Below are 17,325 nucleotides of genomic sequence, written 5' to 3'. Positions count from 1 at the left end.
AATTTTATTTTGCCTTTGCCATCTTCAATATAAGGTATGTTATTGTGCTATGATTCCTCCATTTTTTGAAGTTTCAAATTATAATAATTAGTGTTTACATTCTTCTTGTTAAAATGTTTGAAATGAATAAAACTATTGAAATAAAAAAAAAAAGACCGTACCCTTTTATGTAATGATGTTTACTTTGAATTTATATTAGTTCACACAAACACTCCATCCATGCTTTTGTTCCGGCCCTCCGGTCCAGTTTAAGAACCCATTGTGGCCCTCGAGTCAAAAAGTTTACCCACCCCTGTCCTAGAATCTGGCACTGGGGGCTGGGGGGATCTTGGGGAAGATAGTAGGGGAAAGGGAGTCCTATTAATGAGGAGTTATATTTGGAGATTAAGATATAAAGATATAAGGAAGGATTTCTCAATTTAATGTTATTTTTTTTAACTGACAGATCCACTCAAAGTAAATTAAGAAGTACTTGAAAACACAACCCTACATTTGGTTTGGGTACACTAAAAAAAAAAAAAAAAAATAACCCTACTAAAAATCCCCAAAATAAATCATTAATGCATATTAATATATTTTCTTTTACTTCTTAAAATAATAATACTTATTTTCAGAAATGAATGAGAATGCATATTGTGTGCTTGGCACACAGTAAAGTTCAATCACTTGCTTTTCTTTTCATTCTTCAGAATTCTTAAAAGTAGTCTTTCCTGAACAAGCTCACTTGGTGGTGTGCTCCCATGCTTTCAGAATGTTTTGGAACACAGTGTAAACTACTATAGCCAACAACTCTTGAGCACTCCCACCACTTTTCTGAAACTGAATAAACTAACCTCCTCCTTACCTGTTCTGATGGCCTTGCCCATCCAGACCTTTCTTCCCACTCCCACTTCTGCTTCCACCTACACACAGACTCACACTGTTCCTGGCTATGCCCACAACTGGCCTCTTTGTATTGTTCTAGTCTGCTTTTACCTTTATGGCTGACCCTTCTCTGTATCCTGCTGGCTCTAAAACCAACCATTAGGTTTCATTAGTTTCCTCTTTCTCCTTCAAAGAACCTATTTTCTCTCATGGTTTCAGTGACCAAATTAATGCAGATGACTCCAAACTCTGTATTCCAGCCCTGATCCCACTTGAGTGGCTGGACATCTCTATCTGAATGCCCTGCTATCACTTCAAAATAATTATTTCAAAAGAAATTTTCTTCAAACCAGACTCTTGATCTATTTTTCCATTCCATCAATAATTGTCATTCTCTCAGTCTTCCATTCCAAAATCTTAATGTTATTTTTTAAATGTTACCATTCCCTCTATACATGCATTATTTCAATAAATCCTTTCCATTTCAACTTCCATGCCTCTGGTCCACACTCTCATCATCTCATCTCCACTGCAAGTATCTTCTCAATGTCCTGCTCCAATTTATTCTAGAACCAACGCATCCTCATAATGCTGACACACTGACTTTTCTCACACATTTGGTTGTAATTCTATTACTCCCCTGTTCATAAACCTTCAATGGCTCCATACTGCTAAGAAAATTAATTTCAAAATCCTTAGTCTGACATTCCAAGGCAGCAAAATTGCTTTACCCTTACTGTTAACTTCTCACTAATATAAGCCAATGTAAACTCTGCGCCAGAGTTATTTCCCTTACTGTCCCTTTATCACTATAATAGGTTTCATGTCTCTGCTTATGCCATTCTTGCTGTTGAGACTGCCCTTCCCTCTCTCCTCTAAGTATGTTAAGTTCTATCTGTATTCCTGAGGCTGACTCAGGACTCACCATTCTATAAAGCTTTCTACAACCTAAACAGACCATTCATTGCCTATAACCTATCAACTGGCACTTAGGGTAATCTGTCTACATTGTTGTTTATCTTAAATGTGAGTGCATCTGTGAAAAATATATACTTGTGTGTGTGTATTTTGTGTCCCCAATGAGACTGTTAGCCCTGAAAGGGTTAGTAGTAGGCCTTTGTATTTATCTTTGCACCCTCATTGATGGTGATGGACTTTATGACACTTTATATGAATTAAAGGTTCAGCTAATGAGACAAAATACAGCCCTGACTGATGTTGCTCAGTGGTTAGAGTGTCGGCCTGAGCACCAAAGGGTCACAGGCTCAATTCCTGGTCAAGGGTTCATACCTTGGTTGCAGGTTTGATCCCCACCCCAGTTGGACGAGTGAGAAAGGCAAAGGATGTGTCTCTCTCACATCAATGTTTCTCGCTCTCTCTTTACCTCCCTCCCTTCCACTTTCAATATTTGATATAAGTTATTAATAACATGAACTTATTAAATTTATTCACAAAATAAAGAGTGTATTAAATCTATCCTGAAACATATTCTATTAACTAAATAATGGAGGACTCAGACATCTTTAGTTTTGGATCATGCTTCTTTAAATAGTCAAGGGTGGTAGGGGAGACATCAATAAAACCCTATTGGGTGTGGAATATTTAGACAAATACCATATGATTTCACTTATATGTGGAATCTAAAGAACACTATAAATGAACAAACAAAACAGGAACAGACTCATAGATACAGAGAACTGACAGATGGTTGCCAGAAGGGAGGGAGGTTGGGGACTGGGTGAAAAAGGTAAAGGGATTAATAAGTACAAATTGGTAGTTACAAAATAGTCATGGGGGTATAAAGAACAGCATAGGGAATATAGTCAGTAATATTGTAACAATGTATGGTGCCTGTTAGGTACAAGAAATATTGGGGGGAATACTTTGTAAAAGTATATGATTATCTAACCACTATGCTGAACATCTGAAACTAATACAAAATAACAATAAATGTAAACTGTAATTAAAAAATAAAAATTTTAAAGATAAATATCTGGACCCTTTCTAAATATTGATTAAATAATCTAATATTCTTAATAGTGTACTTCTAGCTCTTTGCTAATGCATTATATTCAAGAACTTTGTACCATTTGTTTGAACTAAAGAATAAACATTTAATGCTACTTTTAGAAAACACAAAGATTTAAGTTCATCTATACTGAAAACTTAAATTATGTTCTAAAATTATATTTTGAAATAATGTCACACTATCCCAGGTGACATTATTCAGTATTCCCTTGTGTCAACTAAAAACTTCAAACCATGGTTCACTTCTTTTACTTGTCTTAGAAATAAAACTACAACTAAAGAATGACTGTCAGTTCCTTTCTAAAAGTACTCTTACCTTGTGTAAACAAATAAGGTTCCTTCCACATCAGTCTTCTCCTAAAACATAAAAACAAAACAAACAGCAAAATATGTAGATTCTCTTCATTAATAGTAAACATTCAAAGAGGATAAAAGAACATAAACTTCTTACAGAACAGGAATTCTACCCAGTTTCAAGTGGGACCAAATCTAAGCAACATTTAATTTAAGAGGGGTTATTCTTCAGGAAAGGAGAAAAGCAGGATCTCTGCCTGACTATAGCTCTGCTGATTAAGCAGCAGGAAGCAGTAATTTTTCTTTTGCAAAATAAACCATCATTATCTTCCTTTATTAAATGCAGGGATAGCTGAAACAATAAAGTGCTCCATGGATCTCATTAGAAAGAAGAGTTACAAGAAATGTGTTGCCTTTCCTCTGCCCTCTGAACAGGTTCTATGGCAAGCTGCAGAAATCACTGATGAATGCATCTCATTACCCTTCTCTTTGTTTTCTGGGTTCATTTTCTCTTGCTCTATCCTGTCACCTAGGAGAGCAGATGATGTGCCAATAATTCTACTTTGACTACTACATAGAAGACAGCAACAATGCCATTGTTTTCAATCACCTACTGGGTGTGGAACAGAGTCAAGGTTTGTTTTTTTTTTTTTTTCTTTTCTTTTTTAATATGTTTTTATTGATTTCAGAGAGGAAGGGAGAGGGAGAGAGATAGAAACATCAATGATGAGAGAGAATCACTGATTGGCTGCCTCCTACATGCCCCTCACTGAGGATCAAGCCTGCAACACAGGCATGTGCCCTGACCAGATTGAACTGTGACTTCCTGGTTCATAGGTTGACACTGAGCCTCGCTGGCCAGGCCAGAGTCAAGTTTTGATTTTTGAAATTATGTTAGAAACATTACCAAACTAGGACTCAAGAAATCTGCCTAAGAAAAACTGGGAGAAGTGGTAAAGTTAAAATGATATCATTTTAGTTCATTCAGAAAGGCTCTTTTCCATTTCAACAAAGGCAAGATCCCATCCCCTGATAAAAATGCTCATCAGTACATTACATTATAAAAAATATTTAAGTACCCATTTGTTTAACTAGTAATCGGACTATTATAATTAAAAATTTAAAATGTACACTTGCTATTTACATGGCTTAATTTCGGCATTCTATTTAACCTCAGTATTTTATTATTAATATCCATTACCAAAATCAATCAAAGTGTAAGTACTCTGTAATTCTGGTGAAAACCACACTCTTTAAGAATAAAGGTATAATGTTAAAATGATAATTTCTAAAAGGCACACACACAAAAAAATTGGAAGCATGGTCTTTTCACAAACTCAAGTAATTTCAGCAATCTTCTTGGTCACTGTAGTTTAGTGGGTCTCAAAATTTAGTCTCACAGTTCAGTGGATCCCCACATCTGCAGCAGCAGCATCACCTGAGAATTTGTTAGAAATGCAAATGCTTGGGTCCCTCCCCAGACCTACAGAATCAGAAACTCTGGGGCTGATGCCCAGCAGTCTCTTTTATTAAGCCTTTCAGGTGATTCTGATGCTATGTGAGAACCCCTGCCTTAATTCAGTAACAATCTCTGTCCACAGAACTGTATTAGGAGACATGAAAACAAAATCCATTATGGTCCAAGTTATATCAAACTGATTTTTAAGAGCAAATAGCTATCAAGAGTAAATTACTTAGCAACAAGTACAATTTAATGATTTAATATTATTATTTATTATAAAAATAATTCAACAAGTGCTAAAACTTAAGCAGTTCAAAATTTGAAATAATACAATGGAAAATAAAATAGTGTTAGTTTACAAATTATTGGGACTCAGCACACTATTTGACTCCTTTGAAACAACTCAAAGCAATCTGTGTCTTACTGATTATTTTATGTTAAAATAATGAAAAAGCAGGTCTCTATTTACCCTCTAAACCTGTCTTTCTCGGTCATGTATGTAGCATCCAAGTCATTTCAAATATCAACAAATATCAAATGGTTGGGCCTCATATCCAGAAATTGTGATAACACAGAACTCAGAAAACCTTACTAACTAGAAAAAATAGGACACTAGTCACTAAGGTAGTTTCTTAAGCTCAGCACTTGTGTAGGATATTTAGCAGCACCACTGGCATCTACCCTCTTGATGACAGTAACACCTCACTCTTATCAGTAAGACAATCAAAAATTTTCTCCAGACACTGTCAAATCAACTCCTTAAGAACTGCTCTCATGACCAAGAGAAATAACACCAGGGTTATACTCTTCCACACACAAGTATTTGGGGGAAGTAGTCTTTCCTAATGGTAGGAAGTAGGTCTAGTTCTAAAATTTCTATTTCAGTATTAATTCAAAGCAGCTCATTTCTGTTCCCTCTTCATTCCTACTTCTTTCTGCTCTGAATGCCTTAGTGTAATAAGAACTCCCTTCCTTTACACACCTCATTCCTTCTTGCATATGCTTTCTCCTCCATTCTCAAGAATGTTCTTTACATGTTTATTAGGTTTGTATTCAAAAGGCTCCCATCCAAAAGGTCTGAGTGATGGCATATGGAGACAATGGTGACAATTTGTTTACTCCTAACAGCTGCTCTGCAGCTAAACTGGGTCTCTCTTATTTTCTGGCTAACACAGCCTTGAAGATTAGTACTTTGAAAGAATGACCTTTTACTGAATGAATTATGCCCTGTCTGAAGGTAACAAGTTCAGGAAGCAGGAAAACATAATCTTGTAAATAATATATTGTGACTCTTCTGCCTTTTCATGAGGCTTTAGTGTAAAGGTCTCACTGGGTATCTAGTAAACCTCTGTAACTCTTTTTAACAGGCATCTGTCTTAAAAGCCTCTAGGAAACAATTGTTATTCAAGAGGAATGATCTCCTCTGTTTCAGGATTTTCCAGACTCTAATCCTGGTGTCAAGTCAGTTTACTGAACTATGCATCCCTGATCCTTATCTGTACTATAAAATTACCTTGACAGAATTATGACATTATGCCTCTGGCATTTTTCTGTAGGGCAGTATAATAGCCACGAGTAGAACATGTTTTTTAAGTTGACAGAATTATGACATTATGCCTCTGGCATTTTTTAAGTTGCCATTGATGAAACTGTCCACTATGTTGCTTAAGGTCCTTTATATAAAGACCCAGGTAGCAGAATCTTTTGAATAAGTGATATATTTCCTATTATAAAACAATGAATATTAAAGAGCTCCCATGCTTTATTTTTATATTATTATTACTATTGTTATTGTCTTGGCTACTTGGAAAGCAGCCCTAAGCCCATTTCAATAACATTCCTTAGTTAAGAATTCAGGGCAAAACTGCTCTTCTCTCTCATTTTAAGACTTAACTTTTTACCTTTTTACTTTTGTTAGTGATTTTCAGGTGAATGTGTTTAAAAATATATGAATTTGTTCAATATGGATGTTTTCTTGCTTAAATTTTTGATACCTTCTTGGAGAATACATTTTTTACAAATCTGAAATCCATTCATCCAGGCTCAATGCTTCATAATGTTTTGTAACTTATTTGAAAGTAATGGATGGATAGTGATATAATTGACAAATTAATATTATTTGGACAAAAATCACTAGGAGGAAAAAGAGAAAAAAAAATCCATCTCTCTACATTCAAAATCCACTGATAACCTGCTGGAGGGCTCAGATGTCTTATGCTCCTACCCAATTCTAATTGTGAGAAAAACTAAATTTCACTCTATTGCTCTTTATTGGGGTCCTTGCTTGACAAGAGTACTTCGGCTCCCAAATGGACTCAAATATTAACGCACTGTTGGTCTTGATGGGCTGTGGAGTAATAATCTTCCCAACATGGTCAGCCTCCTCTAGTGTTGGACCCAGGCCCATTTAGTCTTTTATTCCCCGATGTTTGCTCTTTCCTTGGTGTATTCCTTGAGTTCGGAATTTCAGATTTCTCCCTGCTATCAAGGTTTGGTCTCTCTCTTGGTCCCCGCAGAGACTGAAGTTCCAGAACCGCACCTCTCCTCTCGCACGCGTCTCCTCCCCGCCTTCTCTACAGCCACCGTTTTCCCGTCACCGCTCCCGCTCCGCCTTCGCCGCCGAGTACAATCTTCCGGCCTCAGGGCACCAGGTCCTCTCGTCCCTTGGGTTCTCAGGGTCGCGTCCCCGTCCGTCGGGTCTCCCAGCGTGGGGGATTGCAGGTATTTAAGTCTCGCCCAGTTTCAGATGGTTTCACCGATCGGCCTCCCTCTCCCCCAAGCCCCGGGGCCCATGGGTACAAACCCCCCAACTTCAGCCTGGAGCCCGCGAGCCACCACCGTCCACCTCCATCCTCCAGGGCGTCGCAGCCCTCCCCGTAGAGGGATTCGAGCCCGACCCCATCCCCGCCCCGCCAGCCGGCACTGCCCGTCGCGTGCGCACGCACCCACTCGTTGGCCCGATGGCCGAAGGTGTACAGAGCCACCTGGCTGGCCACGTCTACGATGCGGTTGATGTAGGGGTCGTGGCGCTGCAGGGCCGCCAGGCTGATGTCGCGCCCCTTGCCTACGGGGCCGCGCGCCGCTACCGCCGCCATCTTCCCTCCCTGCCCGACCGCAGCCCGAACCCGCGGCAGCCACTCTAATAGAGTGCGGAACCGGCGAGCTCCCGCCACCCCTCGGAGGCCGCGCGTTCCGGGAGGGCTTCCTCCGGCCGCGAGACGCGACTAATCGATGGCCGCGCTCCCTCCGCTGACGATCGTTGCCACTGGCAACTGCAAGCTGGGCCAGCGTTCTGACATCTCTCCCCCCTCCCCCCTCCTTCCTCTCCCCCCCCCCCCCCCCCCCCGCCAAGAACTGTTTTCTTCCTTAAGTGAGCCTTTGAGCTCCTCGCGATGGAATGTATCTCTTGGATGGGTTCAACGCCTTGGCAAGTCTTTCGTTTGACGCGCAGTGATCAAATCTACAATAATAAATAAGCCTCAAGCATTAAATAAACGAAAAGAAAGAATTGTGATTTCTGTCTGCTCAAACACCCAGTTTTTAGTGTGGTCCAGAGCCCCCTGGAGGTTCGTGAGACCCTTTCAAGGGGTCTGCCAAGTCAAAATCGTTTTGATGACACTGCTAAGACTTATTTGACTCTTTCTCTGTATTGACATTTGCACCAATGATGCAAAAATGGTGGGTAAAAGTGCAGGTGTCTGTCTCATCGTGAATCAAGGCAGAGGCACCAAACTGTGAAAGCCAGTGTCACTTGAAAGAGGTCTTGATAAAGCAGTAAAAATAATCTTAGAGGGGAGGGGGGTGGGAGGGACTGGAAGAGATTAGCCAAAGAATTTATATGCATATATGCATAAACCCTGGACACAGACAACAATGTCGTGAAGGCCTGAGGTGGGGCGGGGGCTGGGTGGAGAGGGGCAAAAAGGGGAGAAATGGGCGACATCTGTAATAGTGTCAACAATAAAAACGTAACTCATGGGGATGTAATGTACAGCACAGGGAATATAGTTAATAACATATAAACATTATTAAATTTATTAAAGTTCAACCCTTTGGTACATTTTTTAAATTCTGTGTGAAAAAATAGGAAGTATGCATAAAGCATGTGTGCTGAATACTAAAGTGCCACATTTATTTCCAGGAAAACACTTCCATGCTTGAATTGCAGGTTGAACTAGTATTTTTACTTTTATTTTCATTGAACATGCTTTTGACTTGAAAGAACAATGGACAAACTATGGTTATTCAGACAGGTATTTGACAGATGTTTTTCAAAAATAGCCATGCACTTGCTATTTCTGTAAGGTTTAATCAGAGATGTAAGACTTAATCTGACCGAAACCAATAAGTTGACCAAGACAAGCAGGTTAAAAGCGAAAAATCGCGTTTATTGAAAGCTCTCGGGTGAGGTCCCACGGTCCGAGAGCACAGGCCGGGGGAGTCACACTTTATTCACCGGTGGGCTTCACCGGTGGGCTTAGAGAAAATGAATTCAAATTCTAAGCAAGGCTACAAGCAGAACTTCCCTTTTTATTAAAGAGCCAGCCCTATGTGCACTTAGTGGTTATCTCGCTGCTGGCCTTGAAAACAACACAGTTCTATCCAATTAAAAAATGCACCTGGCATGGCATTGAAATTATGGGCACATCTAGTCTCTGGCCTACAAGGTCAGACAGCTTAAGTCTATCTTCCTCATTATTCAAGCAGGCTGAAGCAGGCTAGAAAGCAAAGTTTGTAAAGTTCCTGCTTTCCCAGCCCCAGACCTTACAATTTCCAGGAAAACAAGGGGCAATTATTGTTGTCAATGGTAATTTTTGATCCTTCAAGTGAGAATTATAAGTTTAGAAAACATGTATCCACTGCCATGAGCTTGACAGCTTCTCAGTACTTAAAAGTCTTTTCTGATGAAGTCAATGGGCACTGGAAAGTCTGTGATGAGGAATGCTTTTTAAACCGTGGGAGAAAGGTGAACATTTGTTTAAAATTTTCAAAAAGCCTTTAACATTTCTTTTGTAAAGGGATGAATCTCTGAGGCTTGGGGCCTTTGGGCAAGGTCTACCTTCTAATCATTTCAGGGAGCATCAATACTCCCTCGCTGTCTCCCTAGCAGATGGTCCAATGCCTTGTGCTGAATGGAGATTTAGTAAATGCTTATCCTATTGAATGAAACCATGAATTCGTTGAATTTTTTACCCATTAAATGTCAGCATTTTTTAAAAATCTCATGATTTATAGAAATTCAAGTTGGGATAAAGGAACATACAATAGCACCCTGGCTGGTGTGGCTGTATGGTTAGAGTGTCCTCTCCCATGCTAGGAAGGGTCAGGAATTCATTCCCCATTAAGGGCACATACCTGGATTTCAGGTTCAATCCCTTGCACAGTCAGGGCTCTTGCAGGAAGCAACCAATTGATGTGTCTCTCCCACATTAATATTCTCTCTCTCTCTCTCTCTCTCTCTCTCTCTCTGGAAAGTAAATTTAATAAGTGTCCTTGGGTGAGGATTAACAACAACAGCAATACAAGAACAGACAATAGCAAGTCTTGATCTTTCGAGTTCACATTCTAAGAAAGATAGGAAAGAATGGGAAGTTTTTTAAAAAAATGTTTCATATTGTAGCCCTAGCTGGTTTGTCTCAGTGAATAGAGTGTCAGCCTGCGGACTGAAGGGTCCCAGGTTCGATTCTGGTCAAGGGCACATGCCTGGGTAGTGGGCTTGATCCCCAGTAGGGGATGTGCAGGAGGCAGCCAATCAATGATTCTCTATCATCATTGATGTTTCTATCTCTTTCCCTCTCCCTTCCTCTCTGAAATCAATAAAGATATATTAAAAAAAAAACACACACGCACACACACACAACTTTCCATACTGTAAAGAAAAAGACTTGAAGATTAAAAATCACACTCAGAAAAAAATGCAAAGCTTTGTTCTCTTTTTAACCGCCTCTACCCTAAATTCTAGAAGTTGTAAATTTCTCGGATGAAGACAGACTTCTGTCTACTTTCTACTTAAATAGTCTGTGTTTGTAAAATCAGGTCATCATCACTTATTCAAATATACTAAATTGTAGGCCCTTATCAGTAGAAGACCATTTAAAATAGGCAAATTCTCTCTTAATCCTTACAACTTCAGCTTCCATTGACTTCCACAGTGCTGGCACACTTCCACTTTGTTTCCAGAAGCCTTCTCATGATACTTTGAACAAATATTGGTAACTTTGGGTTTTATGATTATTTTATAATTGTCATTATGAGATAAAATTGCTGCTAACACTTGGTATTATAAAGTTGTAAACCAAAATTTAAAACAAGTTTGGGGAGAAACCAAGATGGCGGCATAGGTAAGCACCTAAACTGCTGCCTCGCACAACAATTTCAAAACTACAACTAAAAGACAGAACGGACACCATCCAGAACCACAGGAAAGCTGGCTGAGTGAAAATTCTACAACTAGAAGGAAAGAGAAAAGCTCACAGAGAATTGGAGGTACGGCAAAGGGTCTTTGTGCGCACAGAGAGGAAGGGCGGCTGAGAGCCTGGCTGACTTTCTCTGGCGGAAGGGGGAAGGAAGCCCCTGACCGCACTGAACCCCAGTTCTGACTGCACTGAACCCCAGATCCGGGCAAGCCCCTGGGGACCCACGCTCTTGTTGGGGGAGTCTGGACTCTCGGGCGGAGACTCGGAAGGCGGAGGACTGAAAGCATGCGTGCACCAGTGCGCACAAAGGCTGCGGAGGTTGCCACAGGCTTTTCCTAGTGGAAGGGAGTCGGAGGCTCCTGACTGCACTGGGCCCCAGTTCTGACTGCACTGAACCCCGGTTCCAGGCGAGCCCCTGGGGACCCACGCTCTTGTGGGGGGAGTCTGGACTCTCGGGCGAAGACTTGGGAGCCGGGAAGGCAGAGGTCTGAAGGCGCGCACGTGCGCGCAAGGGCAAGGCTGACGGGAAGCCAAGACTGAGACTCCACCCCATCCAAGCTGAGCACAGAGGCTATTGCAGTTTGGCAAGTCTAATCCTATAAGGCTGTCTCCAGCACCGAACTTCTCCCAGCATAGACACAGCTGATCCTTACAGCCAACTGGCCTGGAGGTCAATTCTTCCCAGTGATACCAACAACAATAAAGACTTAATTACAACAAGGCTGTACACACAGTCCACAAAGGGGTGCACCAAGAGTGTCCACCTCAGGTTAACTGGGGAGGCAGACCCACTGGGCCATATTGGAAACCTAGCACACAAATTTACCCTACCAACTCAGGGAAGCAGTGAAAATGCGGCATCAAAGAATCAGATCACAAACGAAAGAAATGGAGGAAAACAAACGACTGGATATAGAATTCAAAACCACGGTTATAAGGCTTTTCAAGAATATCCTAGAAAAGGCCGATAAATATAACAAGACCCTCAAAGATATGAAAAAGGACCAACTAGAAATTAAACATACACTGACTGAAATAAAAAATATTATACAGAGACCCAAAAACAGACTAGAGGAACACAAAAATCAAGTCAAAGAATTGAAATACAAAGAAGCAAAAAACACTCAACCGAAAAAGCAAAAAGCAAAAAAAAAAAATCCAAAAAGTTGAAGATAGTGTAAGAAGACTCTGGGACAACTTCAAGCGTACCAACATCAGAATTATGGGGGTGCCAGAAGAAGAGAGAGAGCAAGATACTGAAAACCTATTTGAAGAAATAATGACCGAAAACTTCCCCCACCTGGTGAAAGAAATAGACTTACAAGTCCAGGAAGCACACAGAACCCCAAACAAAAGGAATCCAAAGAGGACCACACCAAGACACATCATAATTAAAATGCTAAGAGCAAAAGGCAAAGAGAGAATATTAAAAGCAGCAAGAGAAAAACAGTTAGTTACCTACAAGGGAGCACCCATACGACTGTCAGCTGATTTCTCAACAGAAACTATGCAGGCCAGACGGGAGTGGCAAGAAATTTTCAATGTGATGAATAGCAAGAACCTACAACCAAGATTACTCTACCCAGCAAAGCTATCATTCAGAATTGAAGGGCAGATAAAGAGCTTCACAGATAAGAAAAAGCTAAAGGAGTTCATCACCACCAAACCAGTATTATATGAAATGCTGAAAGGTATTCTTAAAGAAGAGGAAGAAGAAAAAAGTAAAGAGAAAAATTATGAACAACAAATACATGTCTATCAACAAGTGAACCTAAAAATCAAGTGAATTAAAAACCTGAGGAACAGAATAATCTGGTGAATATAATAGAATCAGGGGCATAGAAAGGGAGTGGACTGATAATTCTCAGGGGGAAAGGGATATGGGGAGGGGGGGTGTTCAGGAAGAGACTGGAGAAAAATCATACACCTATGGATGAGGACAGTGGCGGGGAGGTAAGGGCAGAAGGTGGAGTGGGAACTGGGTGGAGGGGAGCTATGGGGGGAAAAAGGAGAAACAATTGTAATAATCTGAATAAAGATTTATTAAAAAAAATAAATAAATAAAACAAGTTTGTAGTATGAGTAAAAAGAAAATATAATGTCCAGGTCTGGGATTGTTATACCACTGCAATGACTAAGATAATATTCACCATCTAATCAATCAAGGTAATTGTAAGAACAAGGATGTTTAAATTGTTTGAAAACAGGAATGTAACTGAAAAATGTTTGGGTTTATATCCACATATGAATATTTGTATAAAAATATAAACTGACTTTATGGCATAATAATCTAAAAACATAAATACACAGTCTACTTTATTAGTACTCTTTTCGTTACTATGTTTTGCATTTGTTCTGGAGTGGAATGTGTTGGAGTGCAGCAGGGAGAGGAGCTTCCTGTGAGCCCCCTAAGAATTTGTGATTCTAAAATGACCTGTGCTGCCTGTATGAATTGCCCTTTTTGCTAGGAATTTTACACAAAAGACAGACAGAAGTGAAGAATTCATGCCCTCTTCCTCTCAGTGGAGGAAAACAGCTTGATCTGTGTGTTATCAGTTGTTTTCCATGCAGGGTTCATTTCTTTTTTAAGCAGCAGAGCACAGTGGAAAGGTCACCCGCTGGAAAGCGAAACAAGTTAACTTCTTTTTATCTATGTGACTTCCAATGGATGACCTCACCTGCCACTTGGGGATCATAATATCTGCCCTGTTGATTACACAGGGTAAATGAGATCAAGTGAGAAAATGTACCTGAAAAATAATTTGCAATCTGTTAAATGTTCTGCAAATGAAAAAAAAATACTTTTTTTAAAAAGAATATCATTATTCCTAAAGGAAGTCCAGAAGGGACCCTTCGTGTGCCATTACTTAGCCAAAGTTCAAATCATCTTAACAAAGTTCTGTATAAATGACAAGGAACACATTCATTCCCAAGGCAGTTCATTATCAATATTTTTATAAGCTAAAAGATGTGAGCTAACATATATTCATCAGGAACTTCACAATCAGAGGGAGAAATAACACAGGATATAGAGCTCTGTGTTTCTTAAGATTGCAAAGGGGTTAAGATTTGTAATAATCATCAGAGAGACTTGGAGCAGTGAGAAGGGGCAAATGTGGGGGAGGAAGAGGCCTATTGAGTGAGCCTTCACTAGAGACTCTGTAAAGGGTCAGAATTTTTCAATCTAGGTCCAGCAATCTGGGCCTGAACTAAGCCTCTGTTAACCTGCCCAGGAGAGGGCCTGGGATGATCAGAGCTCTTTGGAGTAGGGATATCATCCATGCACATTCTCTTTTATCTCTCTTTACCTTTCTCTGCCAGTCCCATAAAATCTATTCATTTTACTGTCATTGGCAGGGGTCAGGCGAGCCTAGAGGCTCTCTATAATAACAACATCTTTTTAGTTGCTTCCCAATGCCCCAAACATGCTAAGACATGAGGAAGTGCCTTTAATGTCACAGTAATCTTAAAATGCAAATACTTGGCTGTGGTAACTAATATCAGCACCTGGTTACTAAGAGGGAGAGCAAGATGGGGAAAGGTGAGTTGAGACAGCAGGAGACAAATCTTCCTAGTTTATGAGTGCACTGTGGAAGGACAATGGAAGTTGTGTAGTCAGTGCATGCCATATCTCTGAAAACACAAACAGCTCTACGTCAGATAGATGAGGAAGTTGTTATTTAATATGGCTGATTTCATATAAAAGAGTTTTTGTCCTGGGGCCAAGCAGAGGTTTGGGGTTGTTAGTAGATTGCCCCTTAGAACAGGGAATCTGTTGCCTCTCACATCAGCGAGAGGTGTGCGGAGTTGGCTGGTTCCCGGTAGGAGCACTAAGGTCATATAGGGATGGCTTTATGATTATTGATTTGAGCAAAGAGTCCACTGTTCTATGCAAGTCACTTCATTTCTCTGTAAAATAAAGGGATTGAATTAGAAGGGTGCTTCCCAATTTCAAATTTTGTGGCCATCTGTTGAACCATCTCTATTCATGTCAAATGTAGCTCGCTTGACAAATACATAGATCAACCCAGAAAGAATAATGAACAATCTGTTTAATGTGCATTAAAATGAGGTCAAGGTAGCAGTCCCTTAAGGATATTTTAATATTATATCAAAACTGAGCGTTGAATAGTTTGATTAAGAGAAAGGATTTTTTGTCCTTTTCTTTCATTTGTTGAGTTCTCTCATTGTCAGAACAGAGCACTCACTTTGGGAGGACAAATGTCTATCCTTGCCACCCTTTAGGTGGCCTCCTGCTAGGGATGTCAGCTCTCTGCAGATTTTTAATTAAGGTGAAATGCATATTTCAAATCGTCTAGGACAGTGGTCAGCAAACTCATTAGTCAACAGAGCGGCAAACCGCGGTTCGTGAGCTGCATGTGGCTCACGAGCCGCAGTTTGCCGACCACTGGTCTAGGATGATTTAAGTGGCAATCTATAAAAAAGCAGTCTGGAAAAAGTGTCAGAGACTCATGGATGGAATACTTTGAATAATTTTCTAATTGCTTATTATTGTTACTACTTACCACCACAACTCTTTACTTTGTGATTGATTTTTATCTTTTTAATCTGATTTATGAGGCCCTGGCCCAGTAGCTCAGTTGGTTAGAGCGTCATCCACATATGCCAAGGTTGCAGGTTTAATCCGCAGTCAGGGCACAAACAAGAATCAACCCATTAATGCAAAAATAAGTGGAAAAAACAAATCTCTCTCTCTCTCTCTCTCTCTTTCTCTCTCTCATCAATAAAAAGAATTTAAACTGATGTATGAAGCCCCAGAGGAAAACGAACTGTAAAATATTGTGCTGAACTAAACTTCACTTCAAGGTGTGACTTGGCTTGGTCAGGAGGTAGGACTCCATGGGCAAGATGCCTGAAGGGAGATACAGAATCTGCTGTCATAATGTTAAATTTGACATTTCCCAACTTAGTCCCCAAATCTATCATAAGTAGGCTTTATTGTATTGGCAAACTACAGACCACAGACCAAATCAGGACCTCTCCTGATTTGTAAATGAAGTTTATTAGGGCACAGTCACACTTATTATGTATGGTCTATGGTTGCTTTCACCCTCCAACAGCAGAGTTGAATAGCTGCAACAGAAACCAGATGACCTGCAAAACCTAAAATGTTTACTATCTTGTTCTTTACAGAAAAAGTTTGCTGACCCCCAGTCTATATTATTTAAACAAGTCAATAAATAATTTATATTGAGGACCTTCTACATGCTCAGTAGGCACCCAGCTTGTGCACATGGTAAGCACACAATAGATTGGAAAGGGGACAAAGTCTGAAGATTACTTTGTAGTCTTGGGAATTAAAAATCTTGTTGAGGAGACAAAGTTTAGCAGGCATGAAAAAAATGGTGAACAATAAAAGATAAATATAAAATCAAAAGTTAAACTGTGATGTATTGATAAGTACCAGAATTTGGAGAATGTGAAGGAGGATCAGTGAGTCCTCTAGCAGTTGGTGAAGGCAATCTATATATATGTATATAAAAGCCTAATATGCAAATCGTCCCCTTGGGAGTTTGACCAGGAGACTGGGAGTTCAATCGCTCACTATGATGTGCACTGACCACCAGGGGGTGGCACAGAACAAAGGAAGGCTCTGGCTGGCAGCCAGAAGGCCTTGATCAGCCCTGATCTCTGGCCAGGCCTAGGGACCCTACCTGTGCAGGAATTTCGTGCACCGGGCCACTAGTATCTAATATAAAGAGGTAATATGCAAATTAGCCGGGATGCCATAACGTCACGACCGCTCAGGAGGAGGCTGTACATGCAGGTGGGCAGGAGGGGGCTGTGTGCATGCTGAGGCAAGCCATGGATGGTGCAGGCCCCAGAGAGAACAGGGCCTGCCAGCTGCTGTGGCAGCAAGGAGGCCTGCAGAGAACAGGGCCTGCCAGCCAGGCATGCCGGCAGTCCCATCTCTGTGCATGAGCTGCAGAGGAAACACCTTTTCTGACCGCTCATTGGCTAAGCTCCCCGTATGCCACTCTCAGTGTTCTTGGTAACTTGGGTAATAAGAATCCAAGAAGGTGATCTAGGGTTTTTCCACCTCATTACTAGAGGAAAAAACAAAGGTCCGCTGCTGGAGGGGTTAAGAAATGTCATATCCTGCCCTAGCCAGTTTTGCTCAGTGGATAGAGCCTCAGCCTGCTGACCGCAGGGTCTGGGTTCGATTCTGGTCAAGGGCATGTACCTAGGTTGCAGGCTCTTCCCTGGCTGGGGCCCAGGTCAGGGCTCATGCAAGAGGCA

At 40.7% G+C, this 17,325-nt stretch overlaps 2 protein-coding genes across 5 annotated transcripts in view; one reads left to right on the top strand and one right to left on the bottom strand.

The window, feature by feature from the left end:
- DCP1B (decapping mRNA 1B) overlaps positions 1–7,848 on the bottom strand; it is a 61,660-nt gene extending 53,812 nt beyond the window's left edge. The window contains exons 1-2 of one of the 4 annotated variants that reach the window (XM_080661220.1): positions 7,594–7,848; positions 3,209–3,249 (exon numbers count right to left, since the gene is read on the bottom strand). In XM_080661220.1, coding sequence (XP_080517346.1) covers positions 3,209–3,249; positions 7,594–7,743 — 191 coding nt within the window. In that variant the 5' untranslated portion in view covers positions 7,744–7,848. Of the gene's footprint in view, positions 1–3,208; positions 3,250–7,187 lie in introns of all 4 variants that reach the window. The other 3 variants (XM_080661222.1, XM_080661221.1, XM_080661223.1) reach the window with 3 other exon arrangements.
- Positions 1–17,325, top strand: part of CACNA1C (calcium voltage-gated channel subunit alpha1 C) — a gene marked incomplete at both ends in the record, with an annotated part of 717,827 nt that overhangs the window by 27,932 nt on the left and 672,570 nt on the right. The gene's annotated exons all lie outside the window — the stretch shown is intronic.

The sequence above is a fragment of the Plecotus auritus genome (assembly GCF_963455305.1).
Source record: "Plecotus auritus genome assembly, chromosome: 3".
Lineage (NCBI taxonomy): Eukaryota > Metazoa > Chordata > Mammalia > Chiroptera > Vespertilionidae > Plecotus > Plecotus auritus.
The sequence above is the reverse complement of the archived record's forward strand: the minus strand, read 5'-3'. Positions and strand labels throughout refer to the sequence as shown.